At 37.7% G+C, this 21,709-nt stretch overlaps 1 protein-coding gene across 2 annotated transcripts in view; it reads right to left on the reverse strand.

The window, feature by feature from the left end:
- LOC104601650 (Pseudouridine synthase family protein) overlaps window positions 1-9,219 on the reverse strand; it is a 59,088-nt gene extending 49,869 nt beyond the window's left edge. Inside the window, exons 1-4 of one of the 2 annotated variants that reach the window (XM_010265084.3) lie at window positions 8,895-9,213; window positions 8,187-8,292; window positions 4,112-4,293; window positions 2,466-2,611 (exon numbers count right to left, since the gene is read on the reverse strand). In XM_010265084.3, the coding sequence (XP_010263386.1) occupies window positions 2,466-2,611; window positions 4,112-4,293; window positions 8,187-8,292; window positions 8,895-9,034 (574 nt within the window). In that variant the 5' untranslated portion in view covers window positions 9,035-9,213. Of the gene's footprint in view, window positions 1-2,465; window positions 2,612-4,111; window positions 4,294-8,186; window positions 8,293-8,894 lie in introns of both variants that reach the window. The other variant, XM_010265086.3, reaches the window with a different exon arrangement.
- Window positions 9,220-21,709: the final 12,490 nt, after the last annotated feature.

Below are 21,709 nucleotides of genomic sequence, written 5' to 3' on the forward strand. Positions count from 1 at the left end.
TCTTTTCCTTTCCTTCCTTTCCTTTTTTTTTGTTTTTTACATCTTTTTATATCAGATGTGCATGAGGCGCATGAGGCGTACGCTTCTAGCATGCCTCATGAAAAAAGCGCAAGAGGAGTACGCCTCAAAGGTGTCAACGCCTCTGGTATACGCCTCAGGGCATTTTGGGAGTGCCTCACCTGGAGGTACGCCTCCAAGCGTACACCTCCCACGCCTTTTAAAACACTATTCTAGAGATCAACTAAACTTTCCATTAGATTGAATGGGTAGCATCCAATCTTCACAAACTACCTGCCTTTTGATCATCTCAAAAAACACCCATACCTTGTCAAACACACAAGAATACCCTAAGCACCTTAACTTCACTTCCCAAAAGAAAACAGCCCCAAGAACCAGCCCTGGGACTCTTCTGAAAGGTAGATTATCAACCCAAGAACCACCAAAAGGCTGAAACAATGCTGGACGGTTGCTTAGAATAGTCCAGAAACCCTTTATATTGAAATCAATCTCCAATCCATCCCTAACCACCACTTCCTAGCTGCTCCAAATATGGTCAATTACTTCTATGATAAGAATGCACACAATGGAAGCACCTTCTCTCACTGATTCTTCCTGTTTTCTAGGCCAGTCTCCAAGACCATAGCTTGGGCAGTAATATTCCCTAAAAAAAACTCCAAGTATCAAGCCAAAAACCAATGCTGATCATTTTATCAACCCTTCCATCCTCTCGTGCAGCTGGCTGATCTTCAATCTGCATGAAAACTGCTTGAAAATTGTTTAAGATTTCTCTAATACCAAGTTGTTAGCTATTGATCAAAACAATACCAAGTTGTTAGCTGTAAACTTCAATAGGAAACAATAAAACAGTAAGAAATAGGGTTTAGAACTTGTAGAAAGAGAAAGAGAAAAGAGAAGAGAAGAACGAAAGGAAGAAGAGAGAAATTGGTTGGGAGGCAAAAAACTGTGCAACCGCTCCTAATATTTTATTATATACATATTACTAATTACAATAATTTAACCAAAACACCCCTACCCCTACCATCCTAATTAGGTGTTGTCCCACCGTCCCACACTAAATAAGAGATAAAAATAAACATAAAATGACTAAAGAAAGAGGCCCAGTAACTAAACAGAATAAGTAAAGAAACAATATAATATCTAAAACACAGAAAGCCCATTGGGCCCAGTCCATAAATACATCCACCATACAAGCAGCCCACAAACTCAACAAAACCCAAGACCATTTTATAGATTAGAAGTGGTGAGAGGAAGGTTTTCTGTTTATTTGTGCTTAAAATCTTTAAGTTAAGACTGGGTTTGGTTGATTTTGAGAGGAGGGAAATCATAAAAATTAGTTGTGAATCTGCAAATCTGCCAAATTACCATATGCTCTGCACAACTATTGCTAATTGAACAGCAAATGGAACTTCTCTTTTCTGTTTTAATTAGTGCTTTCAGTGCTGAGAACAGTCTGCAGCTGCAACAAACTATGTCTACTATGATAGAATATGATGAAGGACAAGAACTGGTGGTGAAGATGACGACAGAAGCCATTGATCAGAATATCATGGATGGATGATAAGATCTAAAGATGACAAGAGAAGAGATGAACTTTCCACATTAGAGTTGGGAGTCTGGATTTTGGTTTTAGAGAAGGCGACTTCAAATCCGTATTACTTCTGGTGTTTAGAACACACATAAAGATGAGCTTAGTAGAATAATACATACCAATTATGTAAGCATGGGCAGTTCCACGGATGACTATTCATCCAAGTACAATATTAAAGAAACCTTTTTATGGAAAACAAAGGCATTTATTAGATTATAAAAAGAATCAATGTACACAAAAATGCTTAAACATCCCCAAACATAGGAGCCAGCATCACTCTCTCCCCTCATAATTTCACTAATTCATATAGCTTTTTACATCACAGATTCCCTAAAAGGCCCCAAAACATTTATCTTCTGTCTACCATTATTAGAGGACTTTTTTATAATTAACTCATTAAATTGTATTCAATACCAATAACCTTGCTTACCTTTCAGAAAAAAGAACAATCATCAACCTTGCTATCCAAAATTTAAATAGCAAGAACAAGTTCAAAGCAGCTTATAGTTGGCCAGTATTTTAGAGGAATTTGAGAAAAAAAATGTCGAAGTTTTAAAAATAAAAACAAAAATAAAAGATCAAAGAGAACCAAGTCTGTACTTATATAAAAGTTCATTGCTATTTCTCTCTATTTTCTTGAAAGTAGATGGATGTTGAACTCATGGTAACATGAATGCTCTGGAAATCAAAATAAGAACAAAGAAGAAAAAGACAAAATCAAGAGGATAATCTTTTTTATCAGCAAAAAATCAAGAGGCCAATCATCATCAAGTTCAATGAGTTTGTCACAAAGAAACAGAGACAAAAATCCTTTTTTAAGTAAACAAAGAAATAAGAGAGAAGTTAAAGAACATACAGAATGAACAAACTTGCTGAAGAGCTGTCACCCCTTTGTCAGTACGCCCAGCCACAGCAGCACATCCTTCAACCGGTAAAGACTTATCTGTAAGCTGTTTAGCTTTTTTCTCATCAACAAATCTCCCAAGACATCTTTCAACTAATCTGTACAGTAACAGTTAGCTCAGCATGGAAAAGTAAAAGAAATCATAGAAACTAGTGAATAAGGACCCAATTTAAGGTTTTTCCTTTTAATTTTCCATTTTTTAGGGAAATAGCTTGAAAACAAACAGAAGGAAGCAAGAAAACTAATTCAAACACCCATTCATTCAACAAAATAAATAAGATAAGAAGGAAAATGGGAGAAGGAAAGAGGTGTTATATGAAGGCTATTTACTTGTTATCAATTTGATAAGAATATAGTTTAGGAAAAAGGAAAAAATCTTATGCAACTATCTAAGAAAAAAAAATAGTATGCAAATAAAATAAAACTATAAAAACATCCAAGCACTTGCCACTTCCTCAAAATGTATAAAGTGATGCGACCACCTTTGATAGCATTTAACAGATTATTCTCAACTATGTCCAGAAAAAGCACATAGGTTTCAAATGCTTGCAAATTTGAGCAATATAAACTCAAATTTGATAATCTATAATTCTCCAGCTAAGTCACTCGCTAGGGCAGTGCAAAAGGAAAGGACTGGGTTAATTGATTATCATACATGAAAGGTTTAAGAAAAACTTTGGGGTGAGGATGAGCATCCAAGGAGCTGGCTCTCTTTTCTATTCCATTGGTATAGGTGAAAGTCTATTTCTTGCTTGTACTTCACCTCTCAACAACAAGGAAGAGAATTAAGAGGATGTCACCCATAGATTTAGAGTATAATGAGCAAAATGGATGGGCACATCCAGAGTCCTATGTGATGGGAAAATCCCACTTAGGCTAAAAGAAAAATTTTATAAAAAACAGCCATACGGCCAGCAATATTGTATGGAACAAAGTGTTCAACAATCAAGAAACAACATGTCCAAAAAGTGATCAAATGAGGGAAATGAACTTGGTCAAAAAAAAAATGATAGGATCAGAAATGTTGTATGGACAAGTGAGAAAACTAGAAATGATAGGATCAGAAATGAACTTAGTCGGAAAAAAAATGAGTGGCCCCAAAAAGTAATCAAATGAGGGAAAGTATATTCAGATGGTTTGGTCACATGAAAAAAAGACCATCTACAGAACCAGCAAGAAGACATGATCTGTTACAAGTGGAGGGGTCTAGAAGAGTTGGGCACAGACCAAAAGGGACATGGGTGGAGGTGAGAAATGATTTTTGGGCTCATTATTTAACAATGGATATGGCATTGAACAGATCAAATGCAGAATAGGATTCGTGTAGCTAACCTCATATGGTGGAGCAAGGCATCAACATCATCATTATCATTTAAGCCTTATCCCAACTATATGGGGTCGGGTACATAAATCATGTTTCACCATTCCATTCTGTTTTATCCCAACTATAGTTAGACAAGGCTTAGTTGAGCTGAATTGTACTTTACCACTCAATCTTTTCTTAATAGATCTTTAATAATTTACTGATTAAAAATTATTTTTGGGTAATACACAATAGAAACTACTTACTCTTTCTTATCCACGTAAAAGAAACTTACCCTTGCACAGTTTTCAGGTCTGGCTGCTTCTGCCACCCATCAAAGGAGCCCCCATGATATGACAGAACTATTTTAAGAGTTACTCTTGCCCACCTCCCTGCCCCATCTTCAGTGGAAACATTTTCCAACTTACCTTCCTCAAGGGACTTTGATTTTTGAACAAGATCCTCACATGGGTTTGTCTGTTTACAAAGCCCTCTAGAATAAATATAACAAATGATAAATCTCACAAGTCATTTAAACAAATCATGCACAACATAGAAGAAAATGAGGAATGAGATAAAACCCATATGAGTGAAAGGAAAAAGAAAACACATCGAAACCCAAGTTTGCAGTTTAAAAAACCTGTAACCCACAATCAAGAAAGAATATCAAAAATTCCTTTTCTCAAACACCATAATCCACAACTAACAGTTTAAAGGTATTTAAAGGAAAGTGAAATAGCTGGTTGGGAATATATTTCTTTAGTTGGTTAATTTGTCAACATTGCCTAATGAAAATAGTAGAACTCTTTCCTTTTCTTATTAGAAAGAAAGATATAAGAGGCAGAAGAATTATCAGAAATGCTAAAAGAATCAAAACTTACAAGAGAGAGACAAGGCATCTACTAGATGTGCTAATAGAATCAGAAACTTACAAGAGTATATATACAATAAAAAAAGAAAAACACTTGCACTTCTACCTTTTTTATTAGATAAGGTAGGATGTTGTTAATAAATGAATGGGAAAGTCCCACCTACAATAAGAGTTCTACGAAGTATGAAATCTATGAAATGTGTACAGTAATGAATTCTTTCAAAAGCAGTTGGGGTCAGATAGATAAAAGACAAAATCAAGACTTTAAATTAAAACTCAATTCATATTGCTATTTAAATGATTAACAAGACAAAACACCCAAAACTGATTTACAAACTAAAGCTACTAAGAACTATGAAGATAAATAATTCTGAGTCAATGAGCTCAATAACAAATGTTAGAGAATCAACTAATATTGGACATTACGGAAATTGTAACAACAAAATATTTTGTCCATAGAGCAGACTCGAGGTCGAAGATTCCTACTTTGAGAGGTCTAAGACAAGGAGATCCTCTCTCCCCTTTCCTTTTCACCCTGATTGCTGATGTACTTGGGAGATTGATCCATAGAGCAAACTCGAGGAATCTGATAAGAGGGTGGAGAGTAGGAAGGGAGAAGGTTCCTCTAACACACTTACAGTTTGCAAATGACACAATCTTGTTCTGTGAAGCGGGGAACATTAATTGGATCCGGAATCTAAAGTTGGCAATACAACTCTTTGAGCAGATTTCTAACCTCAATGTGAACTTTGATAAGAGTTGTGTGGTGGGAGTGAATGTGGATGAGAGGGACCCAAGGGAATTTGCAAGTGAGTTAGGGTGTGCAATCTCAAACTGGCCCCCAACATACTTGGGCCTCCCTTTAGGAGATAACCCTAAGAATGTAAGTTTCTGGAATCCGGTGGTGGAGAGGTTTGAGAAGAGACTGGCAGCTTGGAAGAGAAATTATCTTTCTTTAGGAGGGAGAGTCACTCGCATTACCCTAGCTAACCTACCCATCTACTATCTGTCAGTGTTTAAGATCCTTTCTAAGGTCTCCAATCTCTTGAAAAAATTAATTAGGAATTTTCTGTGGAAGCCAGGAGGGGAAAAGTGAGATCATAGGGTGAGTTGGGAGGTGGTAACTAGGTGCAAAAACCTAGGAGGTCTTGGGATTGGTAACATCAAAAAAAGGAATATGGCTCTACTAGGGAAATGGTTGTGGAGGTTTACATTGGAAAGGGATAAATTGTGGACTGAGATTGTGGCAAGTACACATGGGCTGGAAGACAATGGCTAGGAACCTGGAATCTTGGCAAGGGCTACAGCTGCTTCTCCTTGGAAATCCATTCACAATCTACTTCCAGTCTTTTCCCCTTGGATCAAGTATGGTCTAAACTTTGGTAACAAAATAAAATTCTGGGAACAACCTTGGGTAGGGGTCTCACCTCTGAAGGACCAGTTTCCATCCTTGTATGCTCTATCAGACTTGGAAAATTAACCTATCTTTTCTTTCTTAGTTCCTTCAGACTCCACTTCTGGTTTTCGGTAGAATCTTGGCCTCCAAAGGGCAATTAGGGATACAGACTTGGAAAGCTTGTTACCTTTGTTAGCCACCCTTGAGAATGTCTTCCTAAATCCTGATAAGGAAGACACCAGATTATGGACCCCTTCTACCTTTGGTACTTTCTCCTGTGCTTCATTCTTTAAAACCTTAATTCAGCATTTTGTCCCTTTGGGTTGTCATTTCCGGCTAAGGAAACATGGAGCAAGCCTATTCCTCCTCGGGTTGGTTTTGTCGTTGGGAAATGTTCCTGAAAAGAATAAACAACTTTGACCTACTCCAGCAAAAGAGACCCAATTATTGTCTACTTCTTAATAGATGTGCTCTTTGTAAAGTTGATGGGGAATCCGGCTACCACCTCATGGTCTTTTGTAAAGTTTGTGTGGGAGTGGGTGTTCTCCCGCTTTGTGTGTTCTTGGAATCCGCCAAAAAGTGTACAAAGTTTGTTCTCTCCCTCTTTTTTCCGATGGCCTAAGAAACGAGGGAAGACTATGTGGAGGAGTATTAGGGCAGTTGTGTGTTGCTGGTCATTGTGGGAAGAAAGAAACTCGCGTATTTTTTCAGACAAGGAAAGAACCCCAGAAGAACTGTTAGACCTAATCCTTCTAAGGGCTGTCCATTGACTAAAATATTTAGAGTTGTTTTCAGACTTTCCTATGGACGACTTACAAAAAAGTTGGAAAGAGATTGCTTCCACTGCTAGGTGCAAGAGGACTCTTTGTCCCTCTTGGTCCCCCCCCCATTGGGTGTTATAAAGTTAAATTTTGATGGCAGTAGTGTAGGGAATCCAGGGCCCTTAGGAATTAGAGGAATCTTTAGGAATGAGGAAGAGATTGTTATTGCTTTGTTCTCCGGCCCTATTGGAGAAGGCGACTCTCTTTACGGCTGAGATCCTTGCTGCGCTTGAAGGAATTCGAAGAGCAAAGGAATTAAATATCAGCCGTTTGATCTTGGAAGGTGATTCGAAGGTGGTGGTTAGCTGGCTGAAGAAAGAGGACAGCGGATTGCGGACCTATAACAATGAAAAGAAGCAGTTCTTATGGTTATGCAGGGACATTGAGATGCAACACAGTTGGGTGAAGAGGAGTGTCAACTCAATTGCTGATGGGCTGGCCAAGCAAGGGATGAATAGGGAGTCTGTCTTTTGGGCTAGTCTTTAATTTTTTCTCTTGTATTCACTTTGTATTATGTTTTTGGGGAGCTAAGATATTTTATCTCCCCTCTTGTATCCGTAATCCTTCTTTTCTTTTAATTTAATGAAGATGTTGTTATTGATCAAAAAAATATATTTTTTTCCAAATACATAAATCCAAATGGACTATACAAACACCAATTAAGTTATGCATAATGATTTGCATTCTAGCTTCGCCAGTAACACTAAATTTTCAATTGGTTCGTCAAGTATTCAATTCTAAGAAAACAGATAGACTCATCGAAAATAGTAAAACCACCAAATTTTCAGAATTGTGGACATTGACAACCAAAGCAAAGAACCAATAAATGTAAATAATAAACAGAAGTCAATCAAAAAATACCACTTTTTCTCTTATAAAGGAAATTTCGTTCATATCCCGAGTAAGATACAAACAATCTAAATAACCAAAGCATGCATTGCCATCATTGACCAAGTACAGTATTCTGTTTGTTCACTATGTAAAAAGGGCCATTATCCAATGCTGGTCCCAGCTATCTAGGGTCTTGGAGGGGTGGACTGTGTACGAACCTAACATTTCGCTTTCTTTTTTCCCACGAAGTGGTCACTGTCAGGCTCAAACCAGCTTTGAACGCTTGTCAGACCGAGAATTTACCATTGCACCAAGCAATGGCCCTTTGTTTGTTTACTAAATCAAAAGTAAACAACTTACTCAAGAAGCTAGACAGTCATTACCCAGAGTATTCTAAGACGTATGCCCAGCAAGAAGAATGAAAAGGAAATACGAATCTACTGAGACCCACCTCAGTTCCAAACAAACCACGCAATGATGAGTGCCCCTTCACCAAATTCAAATAGAAATCGTTAACGTATTGCCATGGCCTTTGGTACATGAATTGATAACTCTCCCTGCCAATAGTATGAACATCAATTATTTGGGTAAAATTGATAAATTTAATAGTAATGCAATCGTTGATGAGGAGAACAAAAATGAAATTATAGTACCGGAAAGGAGAACCGCAAAAAACACTTATGCAATGCTTTATAAAATGTTGCTGTCCTATCTCAGGATACAAACTCGACTGGTACGGGTCACGGAAATGTAACTGGGCCAACTCATAAGTCGATCAAGAGTAAATTTCCATGTATTCCCCAGAGTCCAGTATTAAGCTCAGTCTTCCAGAAAACGCCCACTGGCTTCCAAGTGTTCCCCGGAACAGACTCTTACAAAAGTCACCCAGAAAACAACTAGGTCGACTCAGAAATCGAACAAAACTAGATTCCAAGTGTTACTTGGAACCAAGTTCTACAAGCCCGAAGAATCACTATAAAACCCATTTGAGTAGTTACTATATACGAACTGGATTTTCAAGGTTTTGGCCACAACTAACAAAATTAATATCAGCATAGAAAATGAGTTTGACTAAACCGAGTCATTTGCCTCAGTTTGGATCACAGCCCATTCGGAGCAAAACAGGCCCTTATAGACGACAGGAACAGGAAGAGAGTACCTCGCAGTCCACCTCGCTTGCTTGCAGGGATCAGTGTGGTTGTAATGTACATAAACCTTGCTTTCTGATTGGTTTTCCATCGTAGAGTTCCGAATCCGTTCTACAGCTATGCACAATCTTCGCTTTGTGTACGTTTGCATTAACCCTGTTTAGAACTTCTGAAATGTTAACTACCTCGCCGGAATACGCCGCCAGTGGACGGCGGTCGAATATATTTGGGGAACAAAGGCGGGTATTATTGGGAGGAGCTTAAAAAAAAGGGAGAATGACCGATACCCCCGTCTCAGAATTTCGAGGTTCAATGTACGGTCGGGGTAGGTGCAATGTCAATTCAAAGGCGGGCGTGTGGGTAAAAATGGGTAAACTGCTTAATCCTCTCTAAGTTTTGGACCGTTGTTAAAATTTCCTCTAAATTTTGGTAATTGCAATCACTGTCTCTAAAGTTTCTGAAAGTTGCAAGTATACCCGCTCTGTTATTAAAGGCACGAAATGTCTAAAATGACATACTATTGAAACTGGTTTCAACAACAAAAAAAATTTCATCATTACCTTTGAGCCATTTAAAGAAAGGGCAATTTGGGAAGTATATCAATTTTAGAAAAAAGATTGGAAGGGATTGAGGAAGTAATTAATATGAAGAGAAATTTGAAAAATAAATATTTTGGTCAAATGTAACTACATGGGATTTTTGGACATTTTCATGCCTCTTTTTAGAATATTCTAATAGAGGAGTCTATTTACAACTATGTCATGAAGTTCAAAGAAGGTGATTGCAAATGTAAAACTTTAAGGAAAGTTTCAGCAACAACCAAAAACTTTAGGTGAGGTTTCAGCAACAACCAAAAACAGTTTGACATACAACAAAGATTTTTATAAGTTATCATTTTGTTTCTTCTTTCTAAGAAGGGGAATTCTTTAACACTCAAGATGGTTATCCAAATAGGCCATTTCCCCACGGATGGAGAGGCAAGAATTGACTCTATAGTGTGGGTTTCACCAGGCGAAGCTTGTTAGGAGCTTCTGCAAATGCAAAGATAATGGCAGAAGATATAGCACAAAAATAGAATTCTGAAACAAAGCACTTGTTCTTTAAGTTGTGACTCATACAGAACTATTGTAAATTATACCTTCCATGTCCAACCTTGTATCGTTGTTCATATGAATTCTATGTTAATTGGTCCCCAATTTGGTTTTCATAAAATTTATATACAAAAAATAATACCAACTTCCTCCCTCAGGTGGAACAAACACAAGAGACCACCTTGGAAACCCACATCTCATTCAACTAGCACATGCTACAACCATTTCCCAATGTCAAGAACATCTAAAAATTGCCCTAACTTAAGTACTTACTACCACACAGCATGAGACTACTGGTCACCAGACTCCGTAAAACTTCATTTAGGCCCAGTAGAATGTAATGAACATTTGGACTCACAGAAAACGATTAAAGTCCAGCTCGCCCACTAGCCAATTTTTTGTCTTAATGAATGCAAAGTATATCACGACAGAATAATATAAACCCCGTATGACTGACTACCAAATTTCTTCTTTCCTCCTAGGATATGATCAAGTCCTATAAATCTTGCTATCTCCTATAAGCAATTAGCAAACACATGCAATTAATGGGGATTAAGTCAATACAGATAATATGTGCACATCATTGTTATAAAATCAGTCAGAGAGAGAGAAAGAAACAGAGGGAGCACCGGTGCAAGTGAAGCTTTCATACCAAAAAATTCATAGTTAGTTCCACGTTAATTCTTTAACTTATAAGCAAAGCCCTTGAGAAGCTTTATATTACAAAAGCTTGGGGGATTTCAAAGGCATCTATCTGTTCATATTTATTGTCATTCACTTCTTCCCTCTTTTCACTTGACCTTTTTGGCTCACCTTCTTCAGTTTATCTTGTTTTTGTTTTAGTATACAACATAACTATATTTCTTTTTATATGAAGCTTTTCAATAAACACATTATGTGCCACTTCACCCTTTACTTGCCAAATGGCTAGGAAGCCTCCTTTTATAGCACCTTTTCTTTTCTTTTCTTTTCTTTTTTTTGTTTTAAGGGAAAAAGAAATTCAAATAGCCTTTTCTTCTATTTAAAAATGCCAGTATATAATACTTTGAAATTCAAATACATAAATTACAATTTCATAATTATGATGATTGCACCTAAAACATAATTAAAGATCATAATCTTCAAAAGAAATTCAATTAAAATGTATTTAAATCCGTTTCAATCTTTCAAGAACTATAAGTAGCAAGCAACTAGATTTCAAATTAAAGGAAAAAAGGATCATGGCAAGCTATAAGAACGAATAGATAAGAAAGATAATAAGATTAATAAAACAGAGTATCAATGCTACTTCAAAATCTTCTTACCGAGAAACTCGGAGTAGCTCATTCACTATAATTTCATTCACAAACTAATACAATAAAAAGAGTTGGTTCAAAAATATGATCACCTAAAGTCAAAGAAATAGAAGATTTTTCCATTGTTAAAGCATGACACAAATTTGAAGTTCTCACCTGTATCTGTTGCTACTTCACGGATTAATGTCCTAAAATGGCAGAAGATCAAATGAATTAGCAGTGGAAGAAGAAAAAGAAGAAGATGATGATAGAGAGAGAGAGAGAGAAATCTTACCAAACACTGTTAAGAAATAGCCTTAACGATTTGTGCACCGAAACTTGGGTATGTTAGGGCAGTATGAGAATTCACTTAATAGGTGATCATAGTGATAGATCAGCCCCTTTGTCAAACAAAGTGAATGATTGGGACTGCACATTCTCTCATGGAAACCAAAACTGTCGGCGATTTCAACCGTGTTTGATAATTGTTTTGCAAAATATATTTATATGATATATTATGCTTAAAAATGTTAGACAGCTTTGTATGCCCTTAACTTCAATCAGAATGATGTACTTTATGAGTTTATTGTAAATGAATAAAAGTGCATATTTGATTCATGTTCTCTTGGTATGTTTCTGTGTAATACCCTTAAACTTGACACTTAATAAGACTCGTGTTAGTTTAGAACGTTCACAGCCAGTGGATTGGGGAGACCTATCCTGACAAGGCTGACACTGTGGTGCCACCAAGTCGGTTGGGGTGGCCTATCTCAGCTGCCAGGGTGAGACCCTAGGCACATGCAGTGTAAGATTAATAGAACCTTTGAACCGGATTAGATTTCCAGTATTGCCCTGGACCTTGGAGATAGATGGGCAAAACTGGAAAGTTACACCTAACCCCTAGACTCGATTATGATACTACACTAAATGTCGGATTGGGCTGTATTTGATGTACCAATCAGTGAGATCCTTAGCAGGGGTCAAAACCTAGGTATGTTGGCACAGTCCGAGAATTCATCTGAGTGGGTAATCATAGTGACAGGATCAGCCCCTTTGTCGGACAAAGGTAATGATCGATGATGCACTCTCTCTGATGGAAACCAAAGCTGCCGGCAGCCGATTTCAATTGTTGAGATTTTGTTTTGCAAAATATATTTATTAAAGATATATATATATATATGGTTTCGAAATTGTTTGCAAAATGTTTTAATTCACGGAATCCATATAAGTAGAGAGTGCAACACTATTCCTTGCAGCCGAGGGAGAGGTCCTCTATTGTCAGGCAGTGTATGATCATTATGGGCTGAGAGGTTAAGTCTAAGACCATTGAGGATAATACCTGATGAGCTAATCTTGCATCTGCCCACAGTCCTTGGGTGTTACAAGGTGGCTTGGCCTAGGGACCACTTAGGGTAAGTGTTGGGCCCATAGAGCCCATAAGATGGGTTTTCACGGGGTGCACTGTCCATAACAGTGTATTCGCCCAGGCCTTGTAACAAAGGCTGGGTTGAACCCATGTGGCTGATGTGTAGATCAATGTTTGGGCCCCACGCCATACAAGGAAGCCCAACTGGGCAGTAGTTTGGAGGCTAAGTGAGTACATAACCTTAAATGGGCCTTGAGCCCATTTCGAACTGGGCTGATTTGATAAGTCAATTAAAAAGGGGGCAAATTCTGAGATTGATCAGCTGATAGGATTGGGCCTAGACCCTATCCACTTAGAGAGTCTAAGATTTAGATCTGAAAACCTCCTAATTTGATTAGGAGATGGCTGATCTGATCTGAAAATAAGAGAAGGGTTATCCCTTATCACTTAAAGGGACTTCTAACCCAAATATGATTTGGATTAGCAATTCCTAATGGGATTAGGAGCCTAAATGGGCCCACGCCATTGAACCTAAATGGGCCAGCAACTATCTTGGGACGTGAGTCACTTGCTTAATGGGCCCAAAGACCACAATTAATGAGATTAATAGAGTTGTCACATAACTGCTTAAGTTGTCATGTGACTTGGGCGAATATGGGTTTGGAACACCCATTTTCATAAGAGGATAATACCTATCTTAGGATAGAGTCCAAATTGAAATAAATATTTGAATTACAAACCTTCTAATTCTATTAGGAGAGGTGTTCCATAAGGATTAAGAGAGAAGGAAATCGAATTGCTCCAAATAATTATGCTTTTCATCTCTCTCTCTCTCTATTCTTGCCGCCCCAAAAGCCCTGGTTCAATGTTTTGATCAATTCCTTCTCTTAATTTTGTAAGAAAATTGCAAAGAAACATTGTGGTCACCTCCCATGTTCGATCATACATTTTGATTACAGTTTTGCTAAAAATTACGTTGTTGAACTGGCTTCATTCAATGTTGTGTCATCTTCAATGGAAACTGGTTTTTGGGATTCAATTTGGATGTGAACTACCACTTTGGGAGATACATCTGTGAAACCCATATCAGGTATACATCTCCCTCCTTTTGGTTTCAAATCTGATCCAATTTCGGTGTAAGAACGATCCTATAAAAATGCATTTTTTCTAAAATTAGACAATGCGATTCCCAAAAGGCGGAAAGAAATTTTCGAAGTTTCGCCCAACCATCTAACATGGTTTGGCCATCCATATGGTGTATCTCTCATTCCTTCAAATGATGAAGTCGATGAACTACCCAAGGAAGGTGCTCATCTCATCAAAATTGCTCATCTCATCATGTTCAAAAATAGCCTTAAGGTTGGGTTGTAGTTCCTAATAAATAAGCTGGTGATTCAGATCCTAATAGAACACCAAGTGATCATTTCTCAATAGGTTTTGAACTTAGTGAGGGTAGATATCTACAATAAATATCATGTTGGAGTTTTATCCCGATTCTAGTATAAACATGATGGCCAAATCATTAGGTGTAAGACAATACCACATCCATCACTATTAGGAGTGACAAGAAAATAAAGATTGTTTCTTTTCTAACAAAACCCAATAGTTTTGCGATAGCAAACTTCCACAATCAAGTTAAAGTTAACTATCACATAAGGTATATCTATATTATATATAAAAGTGTGGATGCAAAGTGAAAATTTATTTAGACTAAAATTATCCTCCATTTATTTTTCTAAGAAAGGGTATAAAAGTTATTTGATTATAGTTTTATTGCTAACTTTAATAGTTATTCAAATGCTCATATTTGTGTATTTAGTCAATCTCGAATGGTAAACGTTGAAAATGTAACTTCAATTATTATTTTTCACCTCATTTAATTCCATCTCATTAACTCTTATGCTCAAAGCATTAACTCTCAATCACTCTTATTAAATCCTAAGTTATTTTTTTATTAATAAATATTACTAATTAGATATATGTCAATATTTTTAACAATATAAACCTATTCAAAACAAAACCATTCTTTATCTAAGTGGTGGCTAAACGATTCAACTATTCAAATCAATTGATCAACCTATGAAGTCATAGTTAGGTAATAAAATTTTTTAAATAGTAATAAATATAGAAATTTAAAAAATATAGAAAAAATAGGCACATTTTTTATATTTTTATTAATCAAATTAAAAGGTGTAATAAACAATAATTAATTTTATTGATGATGGAAAAAAATGATACACATAATTTATAACTGACCAAAAATAAAATTATTTTACTATTTAGCGAAGATTAATAGTTTAATTTTTTGGTCAAATGTGTTAACCTTTAATTTCATAAATAAATAATAAAAATTAATAAAATAAAAATACATAAATTTTGTCAAAAAATTTGGGCACATGTATAATATCATATATTTATCATATTTAACAAAAAGTAAGTGTGATATATTAGATTACTTTTACACAAAAAATACAAAAAAGTGAATACATCTATAATTCTATATTTGCACAACTATTAAAATATGAATATTATGAAATCTTCTTTTGACTAAAATGCTCATTTTTAAAGTGTTATTGATTAAGAAGTGTTATTGATATCGTTTCTTGCTAGAAAAAACAATTAGAAGTTGTGCTCATTAGCCCTTATTCGATTATTGCTGAGAATTAGGTTTCTTGTTGAATAACCATTATGCTGATCTTGCATCACCATACGTTGTATCATTTTCAATGGATGTAGGTTTTGGTTTTCTCTTTGGGCGTGAACACCTACGTTGGGAGTTACTGTTACTTTGCATCGGGTATATTCATTCCTTTCCTTTTTGGTTTCAGATTTGGTCTGGTTTTATTTCAAGAATAAACATTGAAAATGTAGTTTTGTAAATTAAAGGGAATACGATTCCCGGATGGGAGAGAGAAATTTTTTGAAATTTTGCCCAACCATCATGCGTGGTTCACCCATCCATACGATGGATCTCCCATTCCAACAGGTTTGACACCTTATATACTCTAATGGTCTTAGTGACCTCCATGTACCTACACTCGCAATGTGCAACAACGGCCAGAGCTCTTGCCAAATGAAGAGGTTGCTAGCAAGGTTCAAAATATCTCAATGTATTGGGTCGTATTGGCCGATATGTATTGTTCCGACAAGAACCCAATACATAGAATGTGTATAAATCTTTTGTTTCATTTCTTTTCGCATGTATCGACTGATACGGGCCCATATCGGGATGTTTTGGATCTATATCGACCAATACAGGCCCGAAACACGGTTTGATATATATCATTAATTTTGTTAATCAATATTTAATGTCGAATCTCTCATTAGTGTCGTTTATTTAAGTTTAATTTTTCTTTCATTAATTAATCAATTACTCAAAGCCAATTTTAAATTTAAATTTGAATTTTAGCATCTAATTCAAATTCTCTCGTTAATTCCTTTAATTAATGATCCCCTCTCATTATTTGGTTTTGTTAGTGTAAAAACTTCAAATTTTAACAATAGCAAGATTTGAACTTTAGTTTATTTTAATAAAATCCAATTCGCTATTGAGCCACACATCTATATATTAATATGATTGTGATGATCTCTCCGTGCAGTAAATGGAATCTATCCGTGTGATTAGATTCCCACGTGAGAGCAATCCATCGTTACACTAATCCAAACGTGCGAATACCTTCACTTTTTCCCTCTTGTATCTTTCTCTGCCCCGTCTTTCTTTGTTCTGGTTCTCCCCCTCCCTCTGTCTCTTCCCCACGAATCCCTTCTCTCTCTCTGTCATGCCCTCCCTTTACCTCCCCCTCTCTTATCTCTTCCCCATGACTACTACAGGCGGACTAGCACTACATCCTGATGTTTGTCAGCTAACGACCCCCTGCATTCTCCCAACCATTCCACACCCTCAAAGGTTACTGCCCGGCACTTCTTAACCTTCACCTTCGCCATCTCCTCCCATCCTTTTTCGTTCACCTCTTATGAGGATAAGCTTGTCGAGAAAGCCATCATCCTACGCTCTTAATTTCTCTCAACTTCTCTGGTCCCTCTCTCAACTCCCTTTGTATTTCTCCCTTCTCTAATGCATTCTCTCTCTCTCTCTCTCTCAAGTCTTCTCCTATCAACTCCCTCTCTCTATTTCTTCCTCATGACTACCATCTCTCAATGATCGCGAAGTCGTGCATCATGATGGGTCGTAGTCAGTGGTTATAGAGGTGGGAACCTCTTTGATGCAGCACAATCTGGGCACTCCTAGCTGGCTAGAACTTGGCTCCTAATTGGCGGCGGACGGTACCTGAGAAGAGGACGGTGAAGGATTCCCGGGGGCTTACCCGGTGGGAATACTCCAACGATTAAGTTAGAACGCTTAAAAGAGCAGTAAGTAGTGCAACGAAGGCTAAGAGTGCAGGTAGCGCTAGATCAGTGAAAGTTTGGGATTGATTCAAGATACCTCTTCCCCTTTGGCCAGGGGGCTCTTAAATATGGGCGTTCTTGTCAAATCAGGCGTAACCGCCACTGGGCTTCTGTTGCAACCGTTACTTGCCAGGGCTGCGCAGGTGACCATTGCAGGGTACTACCCGCTTGGATGAGTGACACGTCCCGAAGGGACAGGCACACCACCATCTGTCGAGAGACGTGGGTGTAAACTGTCGAAAGGGCAGGGACTGCGCCGTCAGTCCAGAGACGTGGCGCAGTCCAGAGACGTGGATGAGTGACACGTCCTGAGAGCATTGCGTTGCTTAGTCGCGAGCTACTTTGTAGCGAGCTCCTAGGATACTTCGAGGTGGTCCTTAACAAAATTGTCTTTGGGGCAGCTCTTCTGCCTAAGTGTTGGAGCGAGCTGGTTACCCTAGCCCGCGAGCTGGGATAGTCTTGGAGTATTCCCTTTCAATAACTCGGGGACCTCGAGCTCGCTGAGCTCGCGTTGTAGCGAGCTGGTTACCCTAGCCCGCGAGCTGGGATAGTCTTGGAGTATTCCCTTTCAATAACTCGGGGACCTCGAGCTCGCTGAGCTCGCGTTGTAGCGAGCTCCCCCTACAGTGAGCTATGACGCAGCGAGCTGTTCGGCGGGCTCGTTACTTAGTCGCAGTCAGGCTGTGATGCTGAGCTGTTGCTCGTGCTGAGTCAGGTCCACGTGTCATCATCTCGAGGGGTCGGGTCAAATCATCCTCCATCAGTTTATATAAAGTATGATATATCGGGACACAATTAGTAATCGTTTAAAAAATGATGAAATAACTAAAATATAAAACAAACAAAAAAACAAAATGTTAATGTCAATTTTCAAAAACTAATATAATATAACAATTAATATTAACGTTTATTAGTATATAAATTTTAATAATTAATTATAATATTTATTAATAAACACTTGCCACTCATTAAGAAAAGTGAAATTTTATTTAAAATAAAACATACATATAATCATAACAAGCAAATAGTAGCTGTTGCAGGGGTTAATGAGTATAGAAAAACATTTCTTAAAAATATATTAATGTAAGGGGGTCATAACAATATGTAAACAACACAAGGGGTGTTTTGATAGTTTTGACATAATTGAAGGAATGTGTTTTTGAAATAAATTAATTAAATATTTGAAAGGGGTGTAATTAGAAATGCCCATGAGAATTTAAAGAGATAAACATCAAATATAAAATATTTATATATAATAAATTAATATAAATATAATATATTAAAATTTATTGTGTATATATCTTAGTATATAATATAATATATAAAAACATTTGCTTATTATTTTAAATATAATTATAGATATTTTATACGTTAAAATTTATAAATACTATAATATATATATATAATTACATTAAGATTTTAATTGAATCAGATGTGTTTCATCTTAAAATTAGGGTTGTTCATAAGAAGGCCCAACCCGACCAAACCGACCAATCCGGACCGACCCAACCTGAGTCGGCCGGGTTATCTTTAGCACGGGTCGGTTTCGGTTTTCTTGTGTGAAAACCGAAATCGATCCGAACCAAATTGACTAATTGTCCCTCTTCAAATCTATTACATTGGCTAGATTAATGATTGTAATTAACTGTCCTGAAGTCTCCCTACAAAATTCACACAAATCCCAATTAAGACAATTAAACTTCAAAATTAATATTAATCAAAGGGATAGGTTGGTGGTTTTGGAGATAAAACTTAATTACTGAAAAGATATATAACATATATACCTCTATGATAGGCATTATTATTATATATGAGTTTTGCTCTTCTTCTCCTCTCCAAAGTCCAAACTGTGGATTAGAGGTATATCCTGTTTATCAAAAACAAGGTTTTTCCCGCATTTACTACCTCACATACTGTGGTGCCACAGTCCCCACATATATATTGCAATTGAGTTTCTATCAAACATGGTTGAACTTAGAGCCGAAACCGACCCAAACCGACCCAATCCGACTCAAACCGGCTATGTTGATTTTGCTTAACACTTGATCGATTTCGGTTTAAAGTTCAGATAACCCGACTAGATCAGGTCGATTGAAAAAACCTCAATAAATCGACCCAACCCAACCCATGAACAGCCCTACTTAAAATCCATAAAAGCACATCATTAACATCAGATGATAAAAATGATGCAACGTAACCCGGAGACAAAAATAGTTCTTCTCCAAGTCGGTTTTATGAAAAAAAAAACTTTATATGAAAAACAAACTAACAATCAGCCAATACGAAAATTTCAATGTCTAGAAAAAGCGGAGGCTCATTATACATGCCATCAAATATAAAGACATCAATCTTTATTGTCTAAATACTTATAACAAATAAACAAATAAAAAACATTTCATTGTTTACAGATGCAATCAATTAAAAAGAAATGGAGGCTCATTGAAATGAGTCAAATGACACTGTCAGCACTCAGCCGTTTGATGTTGCAATCGAATAAAAAAAGTAATGGAGGTTCATTGAAAGGACACCATCAACTGTCTGACGTCTCGAGCCTCAGCCTTGAGCCTCCTACACCTTGTGAGAAATGAACTAAATATTTGTTAAATGAAATACTTTCCATCTGTAATTCCCAATCAATCACTAAAACCACTGTTATATCAATTTTAAATTTCGATTAACGTCTGCACATTTAACAAATCAGAAAGATTTTTTATTTTAAATCCCCATTCCATGAAGAATATTTTTTTATCCATCAAATTGGTCGACTTCCGACCATGTATATAATTCATTCCAATTCTATGAAAATCACAAAACAATTAATTAAACAAACAAAAAAAAGAAAGAAATCATGTTGGGCCGTTCAACTTACAGTTGGCTATTTACCCAGTTCCTCTGTTCTTCTTCAATCCTCACACTTCCCCCCACCCCTAAATTACGTGTTGTGAGCAACAACCACTGAATAATAAGAGCAATCATTCACTAAGGTGTGGCTACAGCTGGAGGTCCATGGAGGGAGTCTGGCCGTCTGATCCCTTTGAGTCTTTGACGGTTATCAGACGACTGACGTAAACCATCATCCATCTCCGTCCCATTAATATCCTCTATCATCCACACTGCTACCTACCTAAAAATCAGGCCGTTGATCAAGTACAGTCGACCCACACCATGGCTATCGCAATTGCACCATCTCTTCCTCTATGTTCTGATATTTCGTTACCACCACATCGAACACCTCAACCATCCATTCTTCGATCTCTCACCATTGACTGGACCCACGTAGGCAAATCTATCCCTTCTTCCCTAAACGATGCCTCATCCGGGGCCTTCCCTGTCAACAACTCTAGTAACAATACAACTGATGTAACCTTCACGTACCAATTTTTTGTGATGTATTAATTTTTTTTTGATAAGTATTTCATCATTTGACCTGCTTCCAAGAGAGGATGGTGGAGCTTCTTGGTGGCGAACTGCCTGGGGGAGAGCTATGCCGAGCTCCCTGATGGCGAACTGCCTGGGAGAGAGCTATGTCGAGTTCCCTGGTAGCAAACTGCCTGGGGGAGAGCTATGGCGAGCTGATGAGAGATACCTTGGTGGACTCATCATTTGACCTGCTCCTAGGTGGCCTGTGACTCAGAGGATGGTGGAGTTCCCTGGTATAGCGCAACCCCTCTCCTTTGTAGGCGGTGGGAGCTGAGAGACCTGCGAGAACTCATCCTCCTCTTTGTAGGCGGCGGGAGCTGAGGAACCTGCGAGAACTGAATCAGAGGACCCGGGGGTATTTATCCGGCGGGGACTCTCCGATGCCTAAGTTAGCATTATGGTTGTAGAGAGTTTGAAGATAAATGAGAGAGCTAGAGAGTAGGGATTACCTCCATTTTTCCATTCTCTCCCCCTTTTGTCTTTGGGGGTCGGAGTCCTTATATTGCGGTGTCCTGTCAAATCAGGCGTAACTGCCTCTGTCAAGTCAGGCATAACCGCCTCAGTCTCTCTGCCGCAGCCGCTACTGCCAGAGCTGAGGTGGCGGATGCAGGCGGCTATTGTAGACTACGACTCTGCCAGGCAAGGGACAACTCTCAGGTCTAGCAGGCACGGCGCCGCCTGGCGAGAGACGTGGGCGCAGGTCTCTGGATCTATCAGGTACGGTTATCAGGCAGGAGAACTTCCTGCGATATGCCGAACTGCTCTTCTATACCGAGCTACCCTACAAGTGGCGAGCTGCTTGGGGGAGAGCTATGTTGAGCTGCTTGTGGTGAGCTCTATCGAGCTGCCTGTGGCGCGTTGTGGCAAGCTCTGCCGAGTTGCCTGTGGCGAGCTCTACTGAGCTGCCCAGTTGTCAAGAGGCTGCACTTATTTGGCATGATGTGCCAGGTGTCACAATTTCACTAGAGGGCCAAATCCGTCCTTGTCATAAACCATTAAATTATAGTTTTTTACATTTAAATAACTTATTTACAATCATATAAAATTTGTAAATATAGTTAGTAATATATATTTTTAGGGTTTATTTGAATTTTCTACCATATATACGTATCTTAATTTTTCGTCCGTATCCATATGTATCAAAAGTATGCCTCGATACATCTCTTAAAGTTGTCTTTCCAATACACCCTGTGTTTTCGATACTTTGAACCTTGGTTGCCGGTCATAGGAAGGGGACGAGGGAGGGATATTGGGTTTTAAAAGAATTT

The sequence above is a fragment of the Nelumbo nucifera genome, chromosome 8 (genome assembly GCF_055504915.1).
Source record: "Nelumbo nucifera cultivar China Antique chromosome 8, China Antique-T2T, whole genome shotgun sequence".
Lineage (NCBI taxonomy): Eukaryota > Viridiplantae > Streptophyta > Magnoliopsida > Proteales > Nelumbonaceae > Nelumbo > Nelumbo nucifera.